The following is a 21,777-nucleotide window of genomic DNA, read 5'->3' as shown; positions in this document are numbered from 1 at the left end:
TAAAACACACTTTCTTCCTTTATATGTATGTACATATGTATGTATGTATATTTGTAATAATTTATTCATTCAATTAATTTTTTTTTTTTTGCCTGCACTATGTGCCAGTACACTTCATTGTTTAATATTATTATGTTTATTTAAGTCAGCACGCATACATTTATAATATAAGCTAATATTTGATAAGGGCTACTGCTATATCTAGTACGCTTTTATACTTAGGCCTAATACACTACTTTTTTGTTTGTTTAGCACTATCGTTGCTGTTCATATTGCACACTTCTCTCTCTTCTTCTTCTTTGCTGCTTCCATTGTGGTTATTGTTGTTGTTGTGATTGCTGCTGCTGCTGTTGCTGTTGCTATTGCTGTTGCTGTTGTGTGCATCGACTGCCTCCAGTTCTCGCAGCGTAATCTTCTGGAAATCACAATCGATTATTCTCTTGCGCTTGCGCAGCGGCCGAGTGCTCTCCGCCGCTGCAGCAGAGCCGCTGCTGCCCACCGCTGTGGGCGAAGTGGGAGTGGCCTCCCTGGTCTCTTTGGTTTGGATGAGCGTGCGTTTGGTCTGCAGTCGCGTTATCTTCAACTTGGGCAGCTTCTGTGTCTCCGCCTCAGCCGAGCTGTTGGCATTGCACCCGCCCGCCTCTGACTCCACATTGTGCAGAACGACGCAGTGCGTCGTCTCCCCCAACATGTCTTGTGAGGAGTCTGTGACGGGCGACGTCGCTGGCGATGGTGTTGTCCTAGTTGTCGTTGTCTTTGGTATAGATTTTTGTTCCTCCTCCCGCTCCTGTTCCTGCTCCGGCCCCTGCTCCTGATCCAGCTCCCGCTCCTGTTGCTCTTCCAGCTCCCGCTCCTGTTGCTGTTCCAGCTCCATCGGCTGCTCCACCTGCTGCTCCTCCGTTTCCATTTCCAGCTCTGGCTTGGCCTTACTGCAGTCCAGCGGCTGTGGCTGCTCCTCAGCGGCTGTCGTCGAACGCTCCTCATCGAAGCGCTTGCGCTGCTCGGGAGTAAGGTGCGCCTTGTAGAAGTCCACGACGGGCAAGGGCACGGGTATGGGTATGGGGAGCGGTATGATAATGGGATACGGCACCATCACAGTCACTGGCGGAGCGGCGCCGAGCAGAGCACCCAGCGCGCCATGCAACTCCGGCTGCAGCTGCGGCTGCATCTGCGGCGGCGGTCCGAAGTGGGCGCCGAAGCCACGCGGCAGCATGCCCGGCGGAGGAGCGAGGAAGGGATGGGGCGGCGGTGGTGCAGGTCGGACGCCAAATGGATGACCCAGCATTCCATTTGTCGCTGAGGCGAAGTAGCCAGCGGGCAGGCCAGCGGTGGGTCGGCATGGCATAGCCGGCGGCAGCTGCTGAGGATGCTGCTGCTGCGGTGGCTGCTGCTGCTGCGAAGGCTGCTGCTCCTGCATGGGCGACAGTGGAGGCAACGGCACACTAGAACCGGCAAAGTCTGCGCTCAGCGTGGGCGGCTGCGGCTGCTGCTGTTGTTGTTGTTGCTGTTGCTGTTGCTTCTGCAGCAGGCTGGCAACAGTCTCCGAGCCGGCACCGACCACACGATGCGGACGCTTGCGTCGGCCCGGCTTGGAGCCGGAGTGGAGCGCGTGGTGGCGCTGCAGCGGAGCAGCCGGCGCTTGGGGTGCCCCAGTCAGGGGGGCTGTCTTCTGCGCCAGCAGCTTGGACACGGGCGCCACTGAGATCAGAGGTTTGCTTGGATGGGTGGGCGGCGTGTGGCAGGGCGAGCTCCGCTTGGAGGCGGTCGCGGAGGCGGAGGCATTCGCAATGCACACAGCCGCCGGCCCGGGCGACACCGAAATGGTGGATGCGGGCGAGGCCGAGCGACTGCGGCAGTTGCGCAGCCACAGATCGGGCGTAATGAGGCCCGCTCCGTCGCCAGCGGCCGCGGCCTCCAGACCCTGGTCCCGCAGGTGCGGATTCATGTCCAGGTGCGCCTGCGTCTCGTTGCAGAAGATCTGCATCTTGTACTGGTTGAGACACTTCTCCGAACAGAACTGCAGCTGCGATGCGCCGTCCTGGAAGTCCACATAGCTCACGGCATGTCGCACGTGCTTGCACCAGTCGCACGTCTTAGCCTTCTTGAAGGACGCCCGACGACTCTGCGCGAAGCAGGACTCGGAGCAGTAGCGCGGCCCGTCCGTGCTCGTCAGATAATCTGGCGCATTCTCTGCGATCGGGCGATGGCACCAGCAACAGTTGTTGTAGTCTGCAAAACAAGCCAAAGAGAGAGAGAGAGAGAGAGGTTACCACAAATGAAGTATTGAGAAGCGCATAGAGCGGCAGCATTGCCCAAGTTACTTTAGATTCAATGTCTTTAAATTCACTTGAATACACTCAGCCCTTTTGATATGGGAACTTGCTTTGTGAAGATGTGTGCATTAAGCAGATGAGGACGGTGCGGTACCATTATTTTTGACCAGGGAGTGGATTTCAATTACGACTTCTCAAAAAAGATCCTATGATATAAAGCAACGTCGTATGTGTGTGTGTGTACGTGAGGAGGTGCTTTAACATACAATTATCATCAGATCACACACACACACGAGTTTATCTCACAGTCGAGCATACTCTTCAAGAGCACTCTTTGTTGTGTCTTGTTAAATTGAATACAATTTCTCATGTCAATGATATGCATGCGGCCTTTCCCGTGAAATACTGTAATTTTCCCCTATGAAAGCCTGAGAGTGTCGTACCAATGCACTATGGGGAAAAATCCAAATTATCGGGTATTAATTAATAACTTAAAAACTAAGCCAGATTTTTTGATCCGGTTTTTGTATTATTAATATGTATACCATCAGAAATATATTTTAGAAAAATGGGCGTGTCACCGCCCACCCAAAAAAAATTAATTAAAATTTTGTATTAAAAATTTTTTTTTTTTTTAAGAATTTTGCTTGTTCATACTTTAAAATAATAATTTTAATTGAAAACAATCGAACTTTCATAAAATCGAAATTAGTTTTCTTCAGTTTCGAGTTCCAAATCAGCCAGAAATATTGATCCGCTAAAAAAATTCGGGTTCTTCAACTGATTTAATTGTGCCTTCAACTTTACATAATACAATACGTACAACTTCATTAGACAGCGACCTTTATGCTTTCAAACTCTTTTCTAAAGATTTGCCGAAGAAATAATCTGATCAGATGTATCCATTGTTAAAAACCATCAGCGAAATTATGGATTCTGCTCTCATGCTCTCATGCATGATGAAATTAGTCTGATTTATAGACCTGGTTGGGCAAATCAGACGCTTCCTTACCAAAAAAGCCTACAGGATGAACAGTACTTTCCATAATCTGCCTCAAATGAACAATTATTTTTATAAACATTTGCTGTCATAGGCAGTCATTCATAGTTGTCAGCTAGTTTTTGTTCCTGCTGCATTTCTTCCATTTGTAATTTATATTTTGGCAAAAAAAGCGGCTTTTGCTTTTTTAATATCATTTATAAGTTGAATCAATATTAGTCTTATTTAGTTTCAAAATCACAATTACTATTTCTTGGTTAGAGTTGCCTTTTTCATTGAGCCAAATATCACACAGGTCAGCTCATAGTCACCTGCTAAAAATTGATTTGCGCCGGTTGTGCGCAAAAGTGCACATTGAGACAAAGGCACTAAGATCCCAATTGATTACTCTATAACATGCAATTGGAATTACACTGGTGCGCCCTGGTGGCTGTTTTATATGTCTTTGCAAAGTTTAATTTTATTTACAAGAAATGAAATTTGACAACATTTGCTAATTATACAATAAATGATTAAAATAAGTTCAAACATCAATTGGTTTTTAAGCCAACGCATAGTAGAAGCCCTAAAAATTCATATCCTTTTTAAATTTCTCAAAAATAATGTCTGGTCATTGAATAACGATGATTTGAAAATCGGCTAACACAAATTGTAAGCTGAAGGCAAATGCTTTTCGAAGATAACAGCTGACTTTAACAGCTGTTAGGCTTAACAGTGGACTGTTATTCAACATTTTGGGTACAGTACCTTAAAGTTTGGAGTTTTATTAAGATGTTAACATAAAAAAATTATAAATTTTCATACTTCGCAAAAATGACTAAATACCCGAAAAACGGCAAAATTCCCCATAGTGCAATGTCCGGCATTTTCGGCGCTATCGACGCTTTTGGAAGCTAATGGAATCCATACTCGCATACCTTGCTGACATTTTAAAATTATTTATTTATATATTTATATAATATTTTCTCGATCCTCCCTGTTATATTTTGGGCGATATTGGTATGGTAGTTTATATTTCTATCGATGACCCAAAAAATTTGTTACGTCTCTTTAGGGGCGTGGCAGCTCCAAAAACACCCGCTAATTTTTACATTTTTTTAGCGTAAGCATTCAAAATTTACAGTTACGCTACTTTTCGCTTGTTCTAAGAACTGACTATTATTATTTCAAAAATAGTCAAATATTTTCTAATATCTCTATTACTTACGGCTATATTTAGGGATATATATAAATCAATAGTGAGAAATGAGACTGTTTTAACTATAAAACTAAAATATTTCTGCCGCAAGAGTTATTACACTTATCAATAATTAAATTATTAGTAATATTTGCGAAGGGAGTAGGAAGGTAGCCCATGCTAAAATGAAAATACGGACATTTCATAAAATGCAATTTAGTCCTTTCATTCGGCATAGCAATACAGACATCCACAAAGTTTCTCTCAACTGACGCAACTACTAGATTCCGTTACCCGAATGGGTTGCCCTTGTCCTGGTCTGTGCCTAGCTCCCAGCTCCATTTCCATTTGCTGGCAAGCACAGCCCATACAATACTCGATTTTCGAAATTTGTAAACCATCTCTGGGTCTTAATGAATCTGTTGTTTGATAATGCAGCTAGCATCGATAGCCAAAAAACAACAAAAAGAGAAAAATGAAGAAAAAGAGAAAAAAGAAAACTACCAAACACAGTTGATGGCAAAGTTAGCAAAGTTTCAAACCTGTCTGCTCGCAAAATTCGCATAATGATTGACTTTCAGCTATGAGTCGTCGAAAGAGGAAAAGAGAGGAGAGAGGAGAGAGAAGATAGGAGGGAGGAGGAGAGGAGCAGACGAGAGGAACTTTTCATGCCGAGCACAAGTCGAACTTATCAGGTTGCAAGAAATACAGATAACAGCAGCAGCAGCAACAGACCCAAACAATGCAGAGGGCACAGAATTTATGATTTCAGGGGGGGGGGGGGTGTCTTCCCAAACAAACTAAATAGTTGTATATTGATATATCCAGCAATTAGGATATAATCCCAGCCAGACAATCAGTCCGTCGAATTGTCTGGCCGTTAATTTCTTTTTATTTTCGAAATACTTTTCAATTATTTTTCATTGTCGGCGATATTAAAGCTACACCCTTGACATTTCCAATAATTACTATATTGTCCACTTCTTACGATTCCACTTCTTACGATTCATAAGGATAAAACGTCAATATGCTATATCTTTTGCTATCCTGTTGTAAATAGGTCCTCTACAGATGGACCTATAGTTGGCTCATTGCAAATCAAATTATAACTTTCTATTTCGGACTATGAACAAGTATTATATAGTCGGTCCTGCCCGACATGACAGCGCAAAATTATGCTTTTCTCCATATATGGATATAAATAATGAGAATCTATTCGATCTATTGCTGTCCATTTGTCACTCACGTAGATCTTGCAGCTGGTAAGAGGCAAGATGAGTAATCAATATCTGATTCCGTCTCCATGAGTTGTTTATGGAGCGGGTGTCTACAAACCTGTCATACATATTCTTCAGCCTTCTTGATTAGACAACCATTGATTATTCTGAATTTTGTGCATATTAAAGCCCTAAACAGTAAATGACAAACTATCGCAATGAACTATATGGGAACTGTTCCAGGTCTTCGTCAGACAGTTCTTGACAGGGTATACAGAAGTCGGACATCCACACTCACCTATTTTCTCCTCAGTATGCGATGTCGTCAGGACTGTGGCTGACGGCTTGCCAATTGAATGGGGACTCTTCGAGTCATCCTCTCGCGAGCTGCGGGTATCGTGATCCGATGGAGTTGTCGTATTGCTGTGGCAGTTCAAGTTGCTCGCCTTGCGATTGTTGCAACTGTTGTTGTTATTGTTGCTATTACTATTGTTGTTGTTGTTGTTGTTGTTGTGGAAAGCTGCTGCCAGAGCGCTGCTGCGACTGCTGCGAAGATGATTGCGTTGCTGCTGCTGCTGTTGCTGCTGTTGTTGTTGCTGCTGCTGCTGTGTGGCAACCGCTGCGGCTGCAGCGCTCTGTAGTAGACGCGACGTCTTGGCCGTCAGATCCAGGCGATCCACATCGACGCCATCGAAGCCATACCAGCCGAGCAGCTCGTTCATCGTGTGCTGCGCGAATTCCTGGAACGAAACAGAGCCAGAGACGAGGAATGATTTACAGATTGTGTGGCATGCCAAGGGTATTCGGTGACGCAGTTCAGCCGAATGCTGACACAGTTTCGGCATTTCAATTCCTAACTGCTGAACAGGACTGAACTGGCTAGCTTCAAAGCTGGCTGAGAGCGCGCCAAGCAGAGCTATCTTTTCTTTTCTGGCAATTCAATACGACAGAGAGAGACAGAGAGAGAGAGAGAGAGAGAGGGAGAGAAAGAGAGTATGAGAGAGAGAAACAGCGAGCAGCGCAGGTGCAGCTCACTGAGCCGCATAATTGTTGCTACTTGGCTACTTCTTGCTTCGGCAGCAACCGCAACTTGTTGCAAGTACGGTGCCAGCTAGCTGCATCTGTGATGAGTGCTGCAGTATAGGGCTTTTTATCTGGTCTTAAAAGCATTCTTATTTTTATAAATGATTTGACCCAAAAAAAACTTCACACAGAATTTTAATTTATTGCTTATTAAACATGATACCGAAATCCTGAATAAGGGATAAACCAGACATTAGGTCACAATCAAGTAAGATTATAGGAAACTATCCCTCAGGAAATGACTCAAAAAACAAGTAAGAAAGCTCTAGTCGAGACTGCTCGACTACGAGATCCCCTGAACCCTTGGAGCAATAGATATTTCAATACTTTTTCGCGACTTTCAGCTTACACAAGAAACACGCACACACACACACACGCACGTACGCAAACACAGGCATACATACACACACACGCATACAGACACACATACACACACACACGCATACATACACAAACGCATACACACACACACATACACACACACATACACAAACACATACACACACAAGCAACCATGCATAAACACGCATGGGCTGCAGTGTGCGCTTACTATGAGAACTTAATTGTTTAATAACTTTTTTTATGGACGTACGATCTTCATGAAACTTTTAGATTATGATTATAACATGAATATGCATGTAATTGCCAAAGCACAAGTCTCTAGTATTTGAAATACGCTTTTTACAAAAGTGAGGGTGAGGGGGTGAATTTAGAGGTGGGGGTAAATTTTAACAAAAACCGAAATTGTATAAATTGCATATAAGCATACATTAAAAATTTGGAAACTCTAGCAATAAAGGTGTAGAAGATATAATTTTATAACTGGGTTTCGATAAGGGTTTTTATCGATAAAAAAATATCGAGATGAGTTATCGATTTTTAATGATAAACTTGATATGCGCGCTGTAATTACGGACATTTTAAAAAAAATTTGAAGTCTCTAGCTCTTATATCTTCTGAAATCGACGCGTTCATACATACGGACAGACGGACAGACGGACAGACAGACGGACAGGGCCAAATCAACTCAGCTCGTCACCCTGATCAAGAATATATATACTTTGTGGGGTCTGCCACGCCTCCTTCTCCCTGTTACATACATTTCAACAAAACCATTATACCCTGATTTCCCATTGAAAATGGGTTCAGGGTATAAAAATTAAATTATATATGTATATGAAGATTTCAATATATCTATATTACAATATACAAATATATCAGAATATGAATATATCAAAGAAATACATCGTCATATTAGCTTTTTTAAAGTATCAATACATATATAAGTGCATATATTAAAGAAGTACATCTATCGTCTTTTTTAGAAGTATTAATATTTTATTAAAGATTATTCAATTCAAATAAACAACAATCAAATCAATACTTTTGTTGAAAGACCCCTTAAGACACGTTGCACGCGTGGAATCTTAAATTGAGGATGCAATTTTAATGCAACTCATGAAAGCACTTCCGAAAGTGTATTTTTAATAAGTTATTCTCAATCAGGTGCGGCTTGCACTAAACCCCATTTGAAATTAATAACTTTGATGAAACTTGCAGCACACACAGACACGCATACACACACACACATGCACAGGCGCATGCATAAGGATATCGACTAACACACACGCACCCACAAAACAAAAGTTTATAATGGTAGCCAAGAGGTAAAAGGGGTGAGGATGGGATGGGAAGGGGCAGGGGCAAGGCCGGGTGGGTCGAAGTGACTGGCAGAGATTCCAGGTGAGTTAGAGGCAAACGGACCCCCGTATAATCCTTTCTGTTGCCGTTATTGTTGTTGTTGTTTTTTCTGTTCCTTTTGCAATGGGATCTGGCTTGCGGCAGCTGCAGTTCCCCCACCCAGATGCTGGGCATGACATCGATATGCAATGGGCCAATGAATATGAGTGTGCATCTGTGTGTGTGTGAGCGTGTGTGTGCAGCCTTTTTGCATATAATACTCTTTTAAAATGCAACAACAACCATCTGAGTGTGTGTGTGTGTGTGTGTCTGATCGAATTGGAGAGGCAGTTCAAAAGCGCAAGGAGCTTGGCTGCGGCTTTTAAAGTTTGTTTCGGGCTTTTCGTTTCTTGTTTCTCGTTTCTTGAAATGAAACAAACCAAAATGATACATGCATGTTTGTGGATGTATGTGTGCATGTATGTGCAGTCTCTGTGTGGATACAGAAACATTTCACACAAGGCTACGCAACTGCATTAAGACGTATCAAATTACATTGAAATTCTCATATTCAAAGTCGTCATTGTTGTTATTGTTGGTTGTTGTTGTTGTTGCTGTCATTATTGTTGTTGTTGTTGATTTCGCTCCAGTCAAAAGCAAAGTGTCAAAAAGAAGGCAGAGGCGTTGTTTGAAAGGGGACAGCTAAATGTAGCTGGCAAAAGTACAGAAACAAATTGACGGAATATGTTGAAAAATACTTTGAATTCCATATGTGAGATTCGAGCTCTTGAATTTAGTTTTCATATTTTATAGGGTTTTCTGTTTTGTTACCTTTCAAATAAAGTTCAGTTGCAAGTGTACTGAATATTGGGAAAAACTTTTCACTGGTGAATCATTAGATATAATCTGAATAGAATTCTTTAATATTCACTGATCTCGCTTAAGTACCACTAAAAGTCTTTAAAAAGTGTTTTATAAATTTTCAATATACATATTTGGTATTTTTGCGTATATTTAAAAAGAGTATATCGGACGATGCTTAGGGTATCTACCAGTTGTTACCAAAATACGAATATGACTGAAATAAATTGACTCCAGGAACATCATCGGTTCGCTTGCCAACAATCTTGATTGTCAATTGATAATATTTTATGATATCTAACTAATAGATCCGAGAACTTGAAAGTAGAGATTCATTGAAAATCTAGAAGCTGCAGACAATTTCCTAGTAATATTTCGAGGTAACTCGAGCCCCTTTACAGCTACGCCACTGCATTCGCAGGCAAGTTGAGAACATTTTTGGTGCTTCTGAGGAATGCTAAATTACTCATACGACATGTGGCCAGTGCTGACATGACCGCTGACAGCTCGAATGCGACAAGAACAACATGCAGCTTGTGGGCGTGGCAGCCGACTGACATTTGTATTTTTATAAGTATTTCTTTTGTTAATGTTTCGCTTCTTTTTTTTTTTACAAATCTTGCACAAAGCGTTTATTGTGAAATATTATTAATGGCGAATCGAATGAATCACTGTGAGGTGTGAAATCTATGCCAATGTCTCTTGACGGCTAACTTCGTTCACTGGCTGCAGCTTGGCTTTTGCCATGCGACACCGAGATGCATTGGACCCACGTGGCCCACTGTACCCGCTGCACAGTGCACAGTGGACATTAACTCACGCAAAAAGATGCCCAATCAGCGACGGCTGCGCATCTCTGCCAGCGCCTCTGCCGGCAGAAGCGCTCACACGCTCGCTTGACTCAGGCAGCAGCTTTGGACCAAGTTTGTTGTTGTTGTTGTTGGTGCTGTCTGTAGGGTATTAACAATTCGCACGATACAAATCTTGTGACTGCGCTGCAAGGCGTATCGATTACACGCCTCAGGTGCGACCTCGTCGCTCTGTGCGTGTGGAGCGGGGCTAGGGCAGGAGCTATCAGGCAACAGGGGTAGAAGGGGGGCTGGGCAGGCTGGGAGACGCACGCCCGGCTCAAGTTCAGCTCAGTCGCAGTCACAGCTACTCGCAAAGCCAAGTCCAACTGCGCGGTAATTGGAGGCGCATTGCTGTTAGCTCTTAGCATATTATTTCCACCTTTTGATACCTCTCTCTCTCTCTATCTCTCGCTCTCGCTCTCTCTATTATAATCTCTCTCTTTCGCGTTCTCTCTGCCCCTCTTATGTCTTTTTCTGTGGGTTTTTATATATCATTTGACTGTTAATTTATGTTTGGTTTTTAATTTCTGATTTGTGCGTTCGCCTGTACACTGTTGGCTGGGGGAGTGGGGAAGGGGGTAGCGGACGGCATTATGGCCAGAGACGAGCGAAAAGGCGTGGCACAAGCAGAGGGGGGAGGGGGGCGGTCTACAGGCAGCCTCCAGCTACGACGACGACGATGACGACGACAACGACATTTAAACTTGTGCTCAGTGCAAGCGCTGAAATTCTAAACCGAAATGCGAATAAAAATCAATTAATTAAAAAATGAAATTGTATGCCCTTTATTATTGTTGCTATTGTTGCTGTTGTCGCTGTATTTGTTGCCATGGAGCTTTATCTGTCTGTTTGCTATTCACTTGCCTCTCGCCATATTTCCCCTTTTTCTTGAATTTTCATAATTAATGCTGAAAGAATCTGCCAGATACAGTTGGCAATTGCAATGCTATCTCCCTCTCCCTCTCACTCTCTCCATCATTCGCGCTCTCTCTTCCACTCGCCTCCTGTCGCTGTCTCACTGTCTGTTGAATTTCGCAAAATCTCAACTTACAAAAACATATCAAATTTTCGTTTTTATTATGAATCGCGAATGAACTGGAGCTGACTTGACGAGTGTTTTTTTATTTTCTCTTCCTTTTGTTGTTGTATTTCTTCTTCTTTTTTTGAGCCCAGATCCAAGTAGCAATTCCCGTTGTCGAAGCTATTGTCTACACTGAGAAAAAAGTTTAATATTGAATTTGATGCTGTTACGAAAAGTGCATATGCCAGTCACACAAAAAACAAGTTCTATAATGAAACCAGAATTTATTTGGAAGCTCTTCGATTCAACCAAAAATCAATCATCTATCAACCAAACATAAATCACTCGATAACTTTATTAACATATACAATTCAATTGCTTGAAAAAATCACATTAAATTATAGTCAGTCCCTCATCAATCAATCAATCAAAAGCAGCAAGACATTATAAATTAAACCATCAATCAATCAATTATGTAGAATAATTAAATTAAATAAATGTCCAGTCAATCATAATCATAATTTATAAGTCATTAATCAATCAATCATCAATCACAAATAAACTACCAATCAATCAGTAATAAATCAATAATTAATCAAAACAATCATTCATCAATCAAACTCTTGGATAAATTACAGCAGTATTGTAATCATTGAATGATTCAATCGATTGGGAACTTTGTATTAAATTTATGGTTAGTCATATATATTTGATCAATAATAAATCAATCAATTATTCACAAATCATGAATCAATCAATCACGTGAAGAAGTTCCAAGTCTTATAGAAACTCCTTAAACACTCGAATGTAAGAAGTAGCTCCTGCTGCATTGGCTTTTCATAGATTTAGCCACAGCCAGTGCACGGGGCTTGGGGCCTGGAGCTCGAGGCTTGGGGTCTGTGTGTCATGCGAGTCGGCCACATTAATACATGTCTACGGTTACTCAAAAAGAAACCTAATAGAATAATGTAAAGTATACTCTGGCAATGGCTAACGACGGAGACGATGGGCAACCCAATACGCTTATAATAACTCACCCTGAACCCCGTAAACTGAACTCGGCTCAGCTTAGCTCAACTGAGCTACTGCTGCTGCTTCTGCTGCTGCTGTTGCTGTTGCTGCTAAGGCGAACTAAACCAAGCTGCACTGCAGAAGAGGATGGAGACGGAGGCGTTGCTGGGGCCGCACCACCAACAGCACCACCCCAAAAATAGCAGCAATAACAACAACAAATTCTAGAATTACGCTAGTTTTCTCAACGTTAAGACACATGCATGACTGTGAGTGTATACGTGTATGTGTATGCGCATGTGTGTGTGCATGTGTGTGTGTTATGCACAAAGTCAGTCGGTTTTTAGTTTGTTGTAATCGAATATCGATAGCTCGGGATTGAATGACGCGCGTCCTTCTTTTGAATTCTTACATGACATACTTGGGAGCTAGCTATCTCTCTTTCTCCTTCTCTATCGTTGTTGTCTTTGTTTCTGTCTCCCTCTTTTTGTATTTGTGTGAATTTTCAGTTTTCCTCATATGTTCTTGTTGTTGCTGTTTCGCAACTCAATATTTTATTTCATTTTAATGTGTGTACATCAGATATGGGTTGGCTCTATATGGATCTGAATGACACACATACAATAGATACTTGCATACATACATACGTGTATACTCTATTACAATGACCTTTATGCCGTAGAGAAGATTGACATATGCTATATGAAACTTTTTATTTTATAACACTTTATTTATTTTTCTGACATTAATAATAATAACATTAGCTAAATTAATATTCTACTATACTTTACATACTTATACCTGTTCTGTAAAAACCTTAACACTGGAGCTCAAACTAATCCCAAAAATTTACCTATCGTTGATATTATAACAGATTGCAAATAAATCAGGCTTTTTTATAAACTACCATGTAAAATGATATAAATGCATATATTTATGTATGTATTTATATAAAAATATATATTTTTTTTAATTTTATAGAAAAAATGAATTCATTTGTAAGCCTGAGTTAGAATAATTTGAAATATTATTAAAATTATAAAACTATAAATTAAAATATTAATTATTTTGCATAACTTTAGTAAATAATCTTTGTTTTTCCATAATATCTAATATATATATTAATATCTGATAATATATATATATATATAATTTATTTTAACAATAAATATTTCTTTAGTTATTATTTTTAGTTCATTAATACAAATTTAGAATAATTTTCCTTTTCTTTTTTTTTTTAGATATATGTACATATTTTTAATATTTATTTAGTCCCTGTTGAGAGTTCGCTCCCCTCTTCGGCCTCTTCCATCTCGAATTCTACACTCTGTCTTACCCATTGCTTTGTGCATTTCTATACTCACTCAACACAAAAGAGCCACTCATTGCACTTGATGTCAGAGGAAACGTCAGCGCAGCAGCAGCTGCTGCTGTTCAACTCGAGCGCCATCTGGCGTTTGGCAGAGTCAACAGTGGCTCGCGGCAGGTCGCAGCGTGACCCAGCACTACTCGTCCTCCGCCTCCTGCCCGCTCCTGTACTATCCCCGCATAATGTCGCCCACTGAGTATCTCAAATTAATTTAACGTTATTTTAATTTGAGCTGCTGCCATTTCGCTCTAACTAACGTGGCACAAGAGCGCCACCTGTGAAGTAGGGGCTATCTGACTGATGCTGCTGCCTCCACAGGGTGCCTCACGTTACACTCGCCCTCCAGCACCCGCTATGCGTGTGTGTGTTGGCAACTGCATTTGCTGGTGTTTTCGTCTAGAATTTATCATATTCTATTTTGTTTGTAATACAATATGAGACGCTGTTATTAAAGTTCTGCTGCTGCCGTGTCATTTGAGCTCTGCCTGCGCCTAACCCCACCCGCACACACACGACCTCCACCCCGCCTCCCCCTTGCTGCTGATGCTTATCAATAGAGGAGAGGACTTTGAGTGGCTGCTAGGCCAGCGTTGTCATTGTGCTTGTAACCCAATACCCTGCCCCGCAGAAGGCCATACGTATAACTCGGATATGAATGTGCGTGGGCAAGTGTAAGTAAACAGTTGAAGAACCTTGGGGCTTACCTTAACTGGATACCTCTGCATGATATAGAAATATACTATGCTATACCTATAATCGACAAATATTCAAAGGAGCTGTAGAGCCTAAATCAAATAAACATATTTCGATATATACAATAAGAGAAATTTTCAGTTAACTGAATCAGTTTTTGAAGCAGATTATCATTTTATTCAAAATGAACTGGCTCACGAAGGAAGTGGTTGCTAAAATAAGAGAGACAAGCCCATGATAGAAAAATCTGTTAGGAGCTTAAGAAATATTTAACTGGTTCATCTTATTAATAATAAACTGATTCATTAAATTAATAATTAATCTTTTTGAATTTATTTAACATTTATTAAGTTTAATAAATGTTTCCTAATTCCAAATCGCAAAGATTTACTCAAAGTTTAAAAAAGAAACTCGTTTAAAACGTAATCTGGATAATATTAATATTCAAAATTAGTTTCAAATATTTTACTCAAATTCCATTGAAGAAGAGAAAGCTTCCTCTCATATTCAACTCTACTTGATGATCGCTCCATAAATTACTTAAAGTACTAGTTACGTCGACTTTATGTCAAGTTCGCATGAGGGCCAACTGTGTGTTCTGCGTCTAGTTGAACAACAGTTATGTTTGTCAATACCGATTACTACGCCCATTGGCCGCTATTAATATATTACTAACTCAACATTAGCCTTTCGGCTGAAATGCGCGAAAATTGTCAATCCGCGAGGGTAGTCATTGAAGTTCATATATGAATGTGAATTTATTTATACCATTGTATAAATTATACCATTGTATAAATTATACCATTGTATAAATAAATAAATATACAGTAGAATCCCGCTATAACGACTCCGCTTAAAGCGTTTAACCGGTTCTGTCGGCGAAAAGTCGATGTCTTGGTTGGTCCCCATACAAACTTATATGAAAGAGCCTCCGCTTAGTACGACAATAACGCTTATACCGACAATATTTTTCAAACAAATAATGACAAAACATTTAAGCATTATAAGCTTCTGTTAGAAATGGATATATGTATGTATTTATCAGTGATTAGTACTCTTTCTGGCGTGCGTAGCAGCGACAAAAAATGCTGCTAAGACAGAGAGAAAGAGAGAGACAAACTGTAATGTTGGCGTCATACAAATGTTTCTATACTATGTTTATGAAACAATTTATAAAATTTTTTTGTTTTGATTAAAAAATTAAATGGTTTTATGTTGAAACCTATTACAAAAATGACAACCGTAAAAAAACGAAAACAAATATTTGTTTGCCCCTTCGGGTATAGCAACGTCGTTATAACCGGACTCCACTGTATTTTATATATGTATTTATTTATACAATGGACCCTCGGTGAAGGAACGCCTCGGATAACGAACATTTCGTATAACCAACTCATTTGTTGGGAAAATATATTTCGCTTAACGAATAATGCTTGGCATAACGGAATGGAATGCTTGGAATGGAATAATTAAAACTGTGATTCTGATTCTGAAATTTATTAACTGCATTGTACAATATTCAGTTTTTGAAACAACGGAAAAATAATACGAATTTCTTATTACATCATTTTCTTTTCAATTTCTGTTCCACTTAGACTAGACAGTGCAGTTTATGAGCCATGTTGTAATTGTACATAGATACATATATAAATACATATGTGACACTGTAGAGTGCCCTAAGAAACTTTGGCTTTGTAAGTATATCTATGGAACTGTGAACAACTCTAGCAGCACCCCACGTGGGTCTTTGTTGAGGGTGTTCCTTTTCGCATATCCTTTCGAGACATTGGGCTCGGCGCGAATGAGTTCGGTTCGGTTCAGTTCGGTTTGGCTTGGAGCGGCGACGAGTCGCTGTCATAAAGCGGAAACCTTGAAGCGTATCGTCTTACCACAGTCCTATCCAATTGCACCCATGAGACGCGTTAATGTTGCTCTTGTTGTTGTCATTGCTGGGTTTTAATTATGTTGTCTGTTATGTTCGCTTTTCACTCTCCATTAAATTTGTGCCGCTCTCTTTGCAGCGAATGCAGCTCATAATTATGCCACGGCCATTGAGCCCGGCTAAAAGAAAAACTCCGTTCGATTTTCACACTTAAGTTCATTTTTCATCAGACCGAAAGTGTTGCATACTTCTTGGACCGCCAATTGGTAGATGTTAAAGGGTGTCCATCGCAATGTGTCATTACTTATCTACACTTCTTCTTCTCCTCAATAATTGGCATAGCCAAATCAGCAATCAAGCAAGTTATATAGTATTTTTAGTACGATAATTAGCCCTACAATTTAACTGTGCAATTCAAAAACATTTCTAGGACTAGCAATGGAAAGCAACATAAAGAGCAAACTTAAGAAACAAGGATACACTTTAAATATTTTTTAAAGTTTAAGTAATAAGCTTTGGGTATTTCGAATTTTATTTTAGCGAAACACGTTAATTCCTTGAATTGCCGACTTATAAGAGATGAGCTGAGCAGAGCCAACCGGGCTCCAATCGAAGCGTAGCCAGAGAGAGCCACACTAAAATATGAAAAACAAAAAGTCCCAAAATACAAAATACAAAAAAAAAAAAAAAAAAAAAAAAACATAACTCAATCCCAACGCAGCTCCATTCATTATAATAATTTTTCTGTTTAATAATATCATTGCGCTCAACTGCAAGCCAGCGGCTACAATTTCAATTTACCGATCCGATTACACGTGCAACAACAACAGCAAAAACAACAACAGCAACAAAAATGTTGCTGCGACCGCCGTCAACGTTGCTGCTGCTGCTGCTGTTATTGTTGTTCTTGTTGTTGTTGTTGGTGTTGCTGCTGTTTGTCATTCGCGCGGGTCTCTGGCATTAAATTAATTTTGCTCATTTGGCGAAAACTTACACACACACACACATTGAGAGTGCTAGAGAATGTTGATAGAACGAGAAGAAGGAGAAGGAGAGCGAGATAGAGCGAGGGGCCGGAGTAGGGCAGGGCGCTTAAGCAGCGCAGCGAGCTAGCACAGGCCAAAGAGGTAAGAAGTGACACTGAGACTCAATGCGAGTCGAGGCAGGCAGTCTGCGTCTATTTGCAGCCCACTCACACACATACACACACACACGAACAGACTGACTGAGTGTGGCACTCGTTCACTCACTCGTTAAAATGATTATAAAAATTTATCAATATAAAATTACCAGCGCTGCCTCGGTTTACAGTTAACTCGCACAATGTTGGGGTAATCGTAATAGCAAGACGTCTACGTCTACGGCGACGGCGACTGCGACGTCAACGCTAGCTGAGCAGGGGATGCCAACTCTGTTTACAACTGCGCTGCGGTGTAACGCTAATTGCAGAGCCGAGGCTCTAAACGCAACAGAACAGTTATTCTGCAATTTTTGTTATCGCAATGTAAGCCGAGTCGCAAGCTCCAACTGAATGCAGTGGCGTGCAGTGCGGGGAAGGGGGGGTGGGGGTCTTCATCTTCGTTAGAGAGAACATTTCATTGCAGTTGCATATTTGAAATTTTGAAATGCTCGCCGCATGCAAAATTGAAATTGAAACTGAACTGAGCTGAATCCGCTTCATCTTGTTGATGTTAAGGATTCGGATTATTGTGTTTTCAGGCGCATTATTTTTGTGAAAAATTGCTCGGTCGGATCCGGCTGAAACTGTTCTTATGACTTCTCTCGTAATTGGAAACTAATGATGAACTCTTATTTGTTTGGCATCGTATTCAGGAATTGCATCGTGCAATTTTCAAGGTGGAAAATATATTTCTCTAGCCATATAAATAGATTTATGAGTAATGCGCAAGCGAAATACGCTTTTCGAATAACCGTTTGAATGACATGCAAAGGAAAAGCGATTCATCATTGATGACCTTTATGTGACCGGGCTGAAGAGTCCTCAATACCCAATTGTTCCAAGCTGTCGATGGCCTAGACATGTACGACTTATTCGAAAATAAGTCTTCAATGGAGATTTTTAAAAGGATAACTATTATGTAGTTTTTAAATCATTGGAAAAAATAAAAATAGTTAAATAAGTACTGGTATGCATTGAAGATTTTTGAAACTTTTTCTGGAAGAGTTTTTTTTTCTTCAACTTTAACACGCCTGTAGCTTTAAAATGCCCAACTATAGACCTTACCATATTTCCTAATTAGCCCCTATTGATCGTATTGAAAAGCTGTATAAGATGGACTTTAGTCTAGATAGTTTAAATATGGGATGGAGAAACAAGTATACAAACGGACGGACGGGCGAAGAGTCTAACGGACAGACAGTAATATTGGGCCTGAAAGAGGTCTGGAATTGGAACTGGAACTGGAACTGGAACTGGAACTAGAGCAGTTGACTAATAAACGACACTTGTAATGCATTATTAAAAAAAGATTCGCAAAGACTGCGTGTTATTCACCCCGTTGGAATGGCATCGATAAACATTTCAAAAATAGACCTAAACAACCGAAATATTTCAATTGCAGTTAAAAATACTCAAAATGAAATGAACATTTGAATAAAAAACATCCTATATATGAGAAGAATATATACAAGAATGTACACTTCGCAGTTTGCTCTATGAAAAGCTGTGAACATTTTCACGAAATTCTCAATTATTTTTGCGACTTTTTAGATTTTTGTTGTTGTTTTTGCATCCTTGTTATTGAATACTATTTAAAAACAACGTGCAGACAGAAGTAATTAATTATAAATGTGTTTGTTTTGTGCCAAAAATTCAGGTGACAATTACGCGAAATTTACTCGAATAAGTATATATATATATATGTATGTAAATATATATTTATGTATGTTTATGTGTGAATCTGCGTATCTTCAAGTGTTTATGTGTGTGTGTGTGTGTGCGTGGGCTTGTTGATTTCATTCATGAGACTCACCTTTATCTCATCGCTGGGCAGCTCTTTCTTGATTTGAACAACGCCGCCTGCCCCAGTTGGGGGCACGACGCTGGTTGCAGCTGCCACATTGCCGTCACGCGAATTCGATGGTGAAGTTTTGGCCGACATTGCAGCGGGACTCAATTCAATTCCACTTTGTTTTAGCCGATTTCAAACGGGCAACAGGCAACAGAAACGCGAAAAATTACGAGGCAAAAAGCACAATTAATTGAAATTATTTCTTGAAGATTTTTGAATTACACTGGAGTTTTCTTGAATATATATCATTAAAATCTAATTTGTTGTTTGATTTTCGAACTTGTTTTTGAAAATAGTCTGCTGAGCTCTTATCGCTTGTTTTAAATAGAGAAAGATTCCAATTGATAATAAAGTATTCAGAATCATTTATTTTCTGACTACAAATTTAGGTTTTCCATTCAAACTGATTATATAACTTGTTATTAAAAATGCTACTGCATCAACCAAAGTGTTTTTAAATGCCTTGAATTACCTTGAATATTGATCAATCAATTTCAAAGTTATTTAGTTCTCTAAAAGTTTAAAATTTCTTCGAATTTCAATTCCATTTTTCGTTGTTGCCCCTGCTTGAGATCACACAGATATTTATTTTCTTCTCGTTTGTAAAGCTAACGATCAATCATGGCACACATTATGAGCCAAACACGCCCACTTCTATACCGCCCCATAATCCGTTTTCTTTTTCTGCTTCTGCTGCTTCTTTTTCTTCTTGTTTGTTTCGTTTTGGGTCCATAATTAATTACAGCGTCTTCTTAATTTTCACTGAGCGCCTTCGATACGAGTCTCACTAGGTGTGTGTGTGTGTGTGTGTGTGTGAGTTTGTTTGTGTCTATGCTTTGCATATTGTTTCGCATCCATTTGATACGCACGCAAGCAGACGGCGGCAGAGTATTTATATACCCGAACATGTATCTGTAGCTGTGCACACATACACGCGTAGCTGTATTTGCGAGCGTGTATGTGTGCGTGTGCGTGTGTATGTGTGAGCGTGTTTGGTTCGCGCGCACTTTGGTGTCTTGTAATTTAATACCTCATACGAAACGTTACCACCTATCGCATAACACAGCGTGCACACACACACAGACTAACACACACACACACACACACACACACTGGTATCTTATTCAAAAATATAATTTACAATAACAAATGCCCAACAAGAGCCAAGTGGATTTTACCACACATACATACATATATTAACAATAAGAGGTAAATACAATTTGAGCGCGAACTTCCTCAAGAACTTTGAATGGAGATCAAGAACAGTTCCCAAATATATGGGAATATATGGGAATGTGGCATTATCTGTAGTTATAGCGGCTCTTTTTTGTGTGCCCTATATAGCTTGTAAACGATAAACTTTCAGCAGACTATAATTAATATCTGATCTATATGTCGGGCTATATTCATATTTCATATATATATCTTTCATATACAGAAATATACACATCTGCCTCAGCATAATATATCATTTTGGATTAATTTCGAAATGTTCTCACTAAATGCGTTTTTTATTTGCTTTTTACACCTTTGTTTATTAATTCTCATAGGGGCTGCTGTCTTCTATATACATAGGTACGTATATGCAGATACGCTTTAATGTGCTTTTCTTTGTTGATCTTTATCTCTTCTCTCTCACTGAAACAGTTCATTTATTCGCTTTGTTAGCTTTCGCAGATAAAACAGATTTTTTGTTTCTTATTTTTCGAAAAGTAATTCAATTTCAAGGATAATTTTGATGCATCAAAACGTACTCAAATTGATTTCGCTTAAGTATATATTTTGGTTATTCACTTTAGAAAATATACATATATGCATATATATTTTCCAATGCAGCGCGCCTGTCCAATATATATTCCAAAAATAGCTTTATATTTTCGACATTATGTATATATTTTGTATACGGCTGTTTCTCACTCACAATTGCCTTTCTTTTTCCTTTTCGTATTTTTAATTTATTTATATTTCTCTTTTTTGATTTGATTTTCCGCTTTACAACAAACACCGCAACCGAACGTCAAGGAAAACCATGCCCAATGCTCATTTTCATTTTCACTTTTCACATGCACACCGCGGCACGAATACGATTTTCCGAAGACTCTTCCGACTGCGTTGATGGCTTGTTTCAGAAACGTTTTTCAGATTCTTCACGATTCTTTCTCTCGCTCGATTCGCCTTTTCGCCTTCTTTTTCAATCATTCGCTCCGAGCGACGTCCGCATGCGGCCGCGTTTCATCAACGTTTGACGCTGGCGGCCACTGCCATGTGGATTTTACTTAGCAGCTGTTGGCTGCGCCGCACAGTGGTGCAGCAACCACAATTAGGCTGTGAAAATATTGCAATGGGATTTTATGCTATGCAGAATAAATTGAAAATTATATTAAGCTTGTAATATAATTAATTAAGTGCAATATAAATAGTCATAAATAAATTTATAATAATTAATAGTATTACTAGTACTAATTAATGATTTTAATAATAATAATTTATTATCTATATTCGTATAAATATCTTATAAATATATGTTTCATTACATACATACATGACAAAATTATAATATTAACATTATGATATAATTACGTAAAAGCATTTTATATAACATAAGTTATATTCCATAATCTATGAAA

The 21,777-nt window shown here is 39.7% G+C and overlaps 1 protein-coding gene across 3 annotated transcripts; it reads right to left on the bottom strand.

The window, feature by feature from the left end:
* Nucleotides 1-120: 120 nt before the first annotated feature.
* Nucleotides 121-21,403, bottom strand: LOC6581021 (sine oculis-binding protein homolog A). 3 transcript variants are annotated; one of them, XM_044011151.1, is made up of 4 exons: nucleotides 21,072-21,403; nucleotides 19,112-19,301; nucleotides 5,966-6,407; nucleotides 121-2,229 (listed from the first exon to the last, which is right to left on the bottom strand). In XM_044011151.1, the coding sequence occupies exons 2-4, from the start codon at nucleotides 19,238-19,240 to the stop codon at nucleotides 233-235; spliced, it is 2,568 nt and encodes an 855-aa protein (XP_043867086.1). In that variant the 5' UTR covers nucleotides 19,241-19,301; nucleotides 21,072-21,403; the 3' UTR covers nucleotides 121-232. The 3 variants fall into 3 exon arrangements, with proteins under 3 accessions (XP_043867086.1, XP_032585835.1, XP_032585834.1); XM_032729944.2 differs by having other exon boundaries at nucleotides 19,112-19,265; XM_032729943.2 differs by lacking the exon at nucleotides 21,072-21,403 and having other exon boundaries at nucleotides 19,112-19,464.
* Between the last annotated feature and the right edge of the window lie 374 nt (nucleotides 21,404-21,777).

Source organism: Drosophila mojavensis, unplaced genomic scaffold, assembly GCF_018153725.1.
Source record: "Drosophila mojavensis isolate 15081-1352.22 unplaced genomic scaffold, ASM1815372v1 contig_81, whole genome shotgun sequence".
Lineage (NCBI taxonomy): Eukaryota > Metazoa > Arthropoda > Insecta > Diptera > Drosophilidae > Drosophila > Drosophila mojavensis.
The sequence above is the reverse complement of the archived record's forward strand: the minus strand, read 5'-3'. Positions and strand labels throughout refer to the sequence as shown.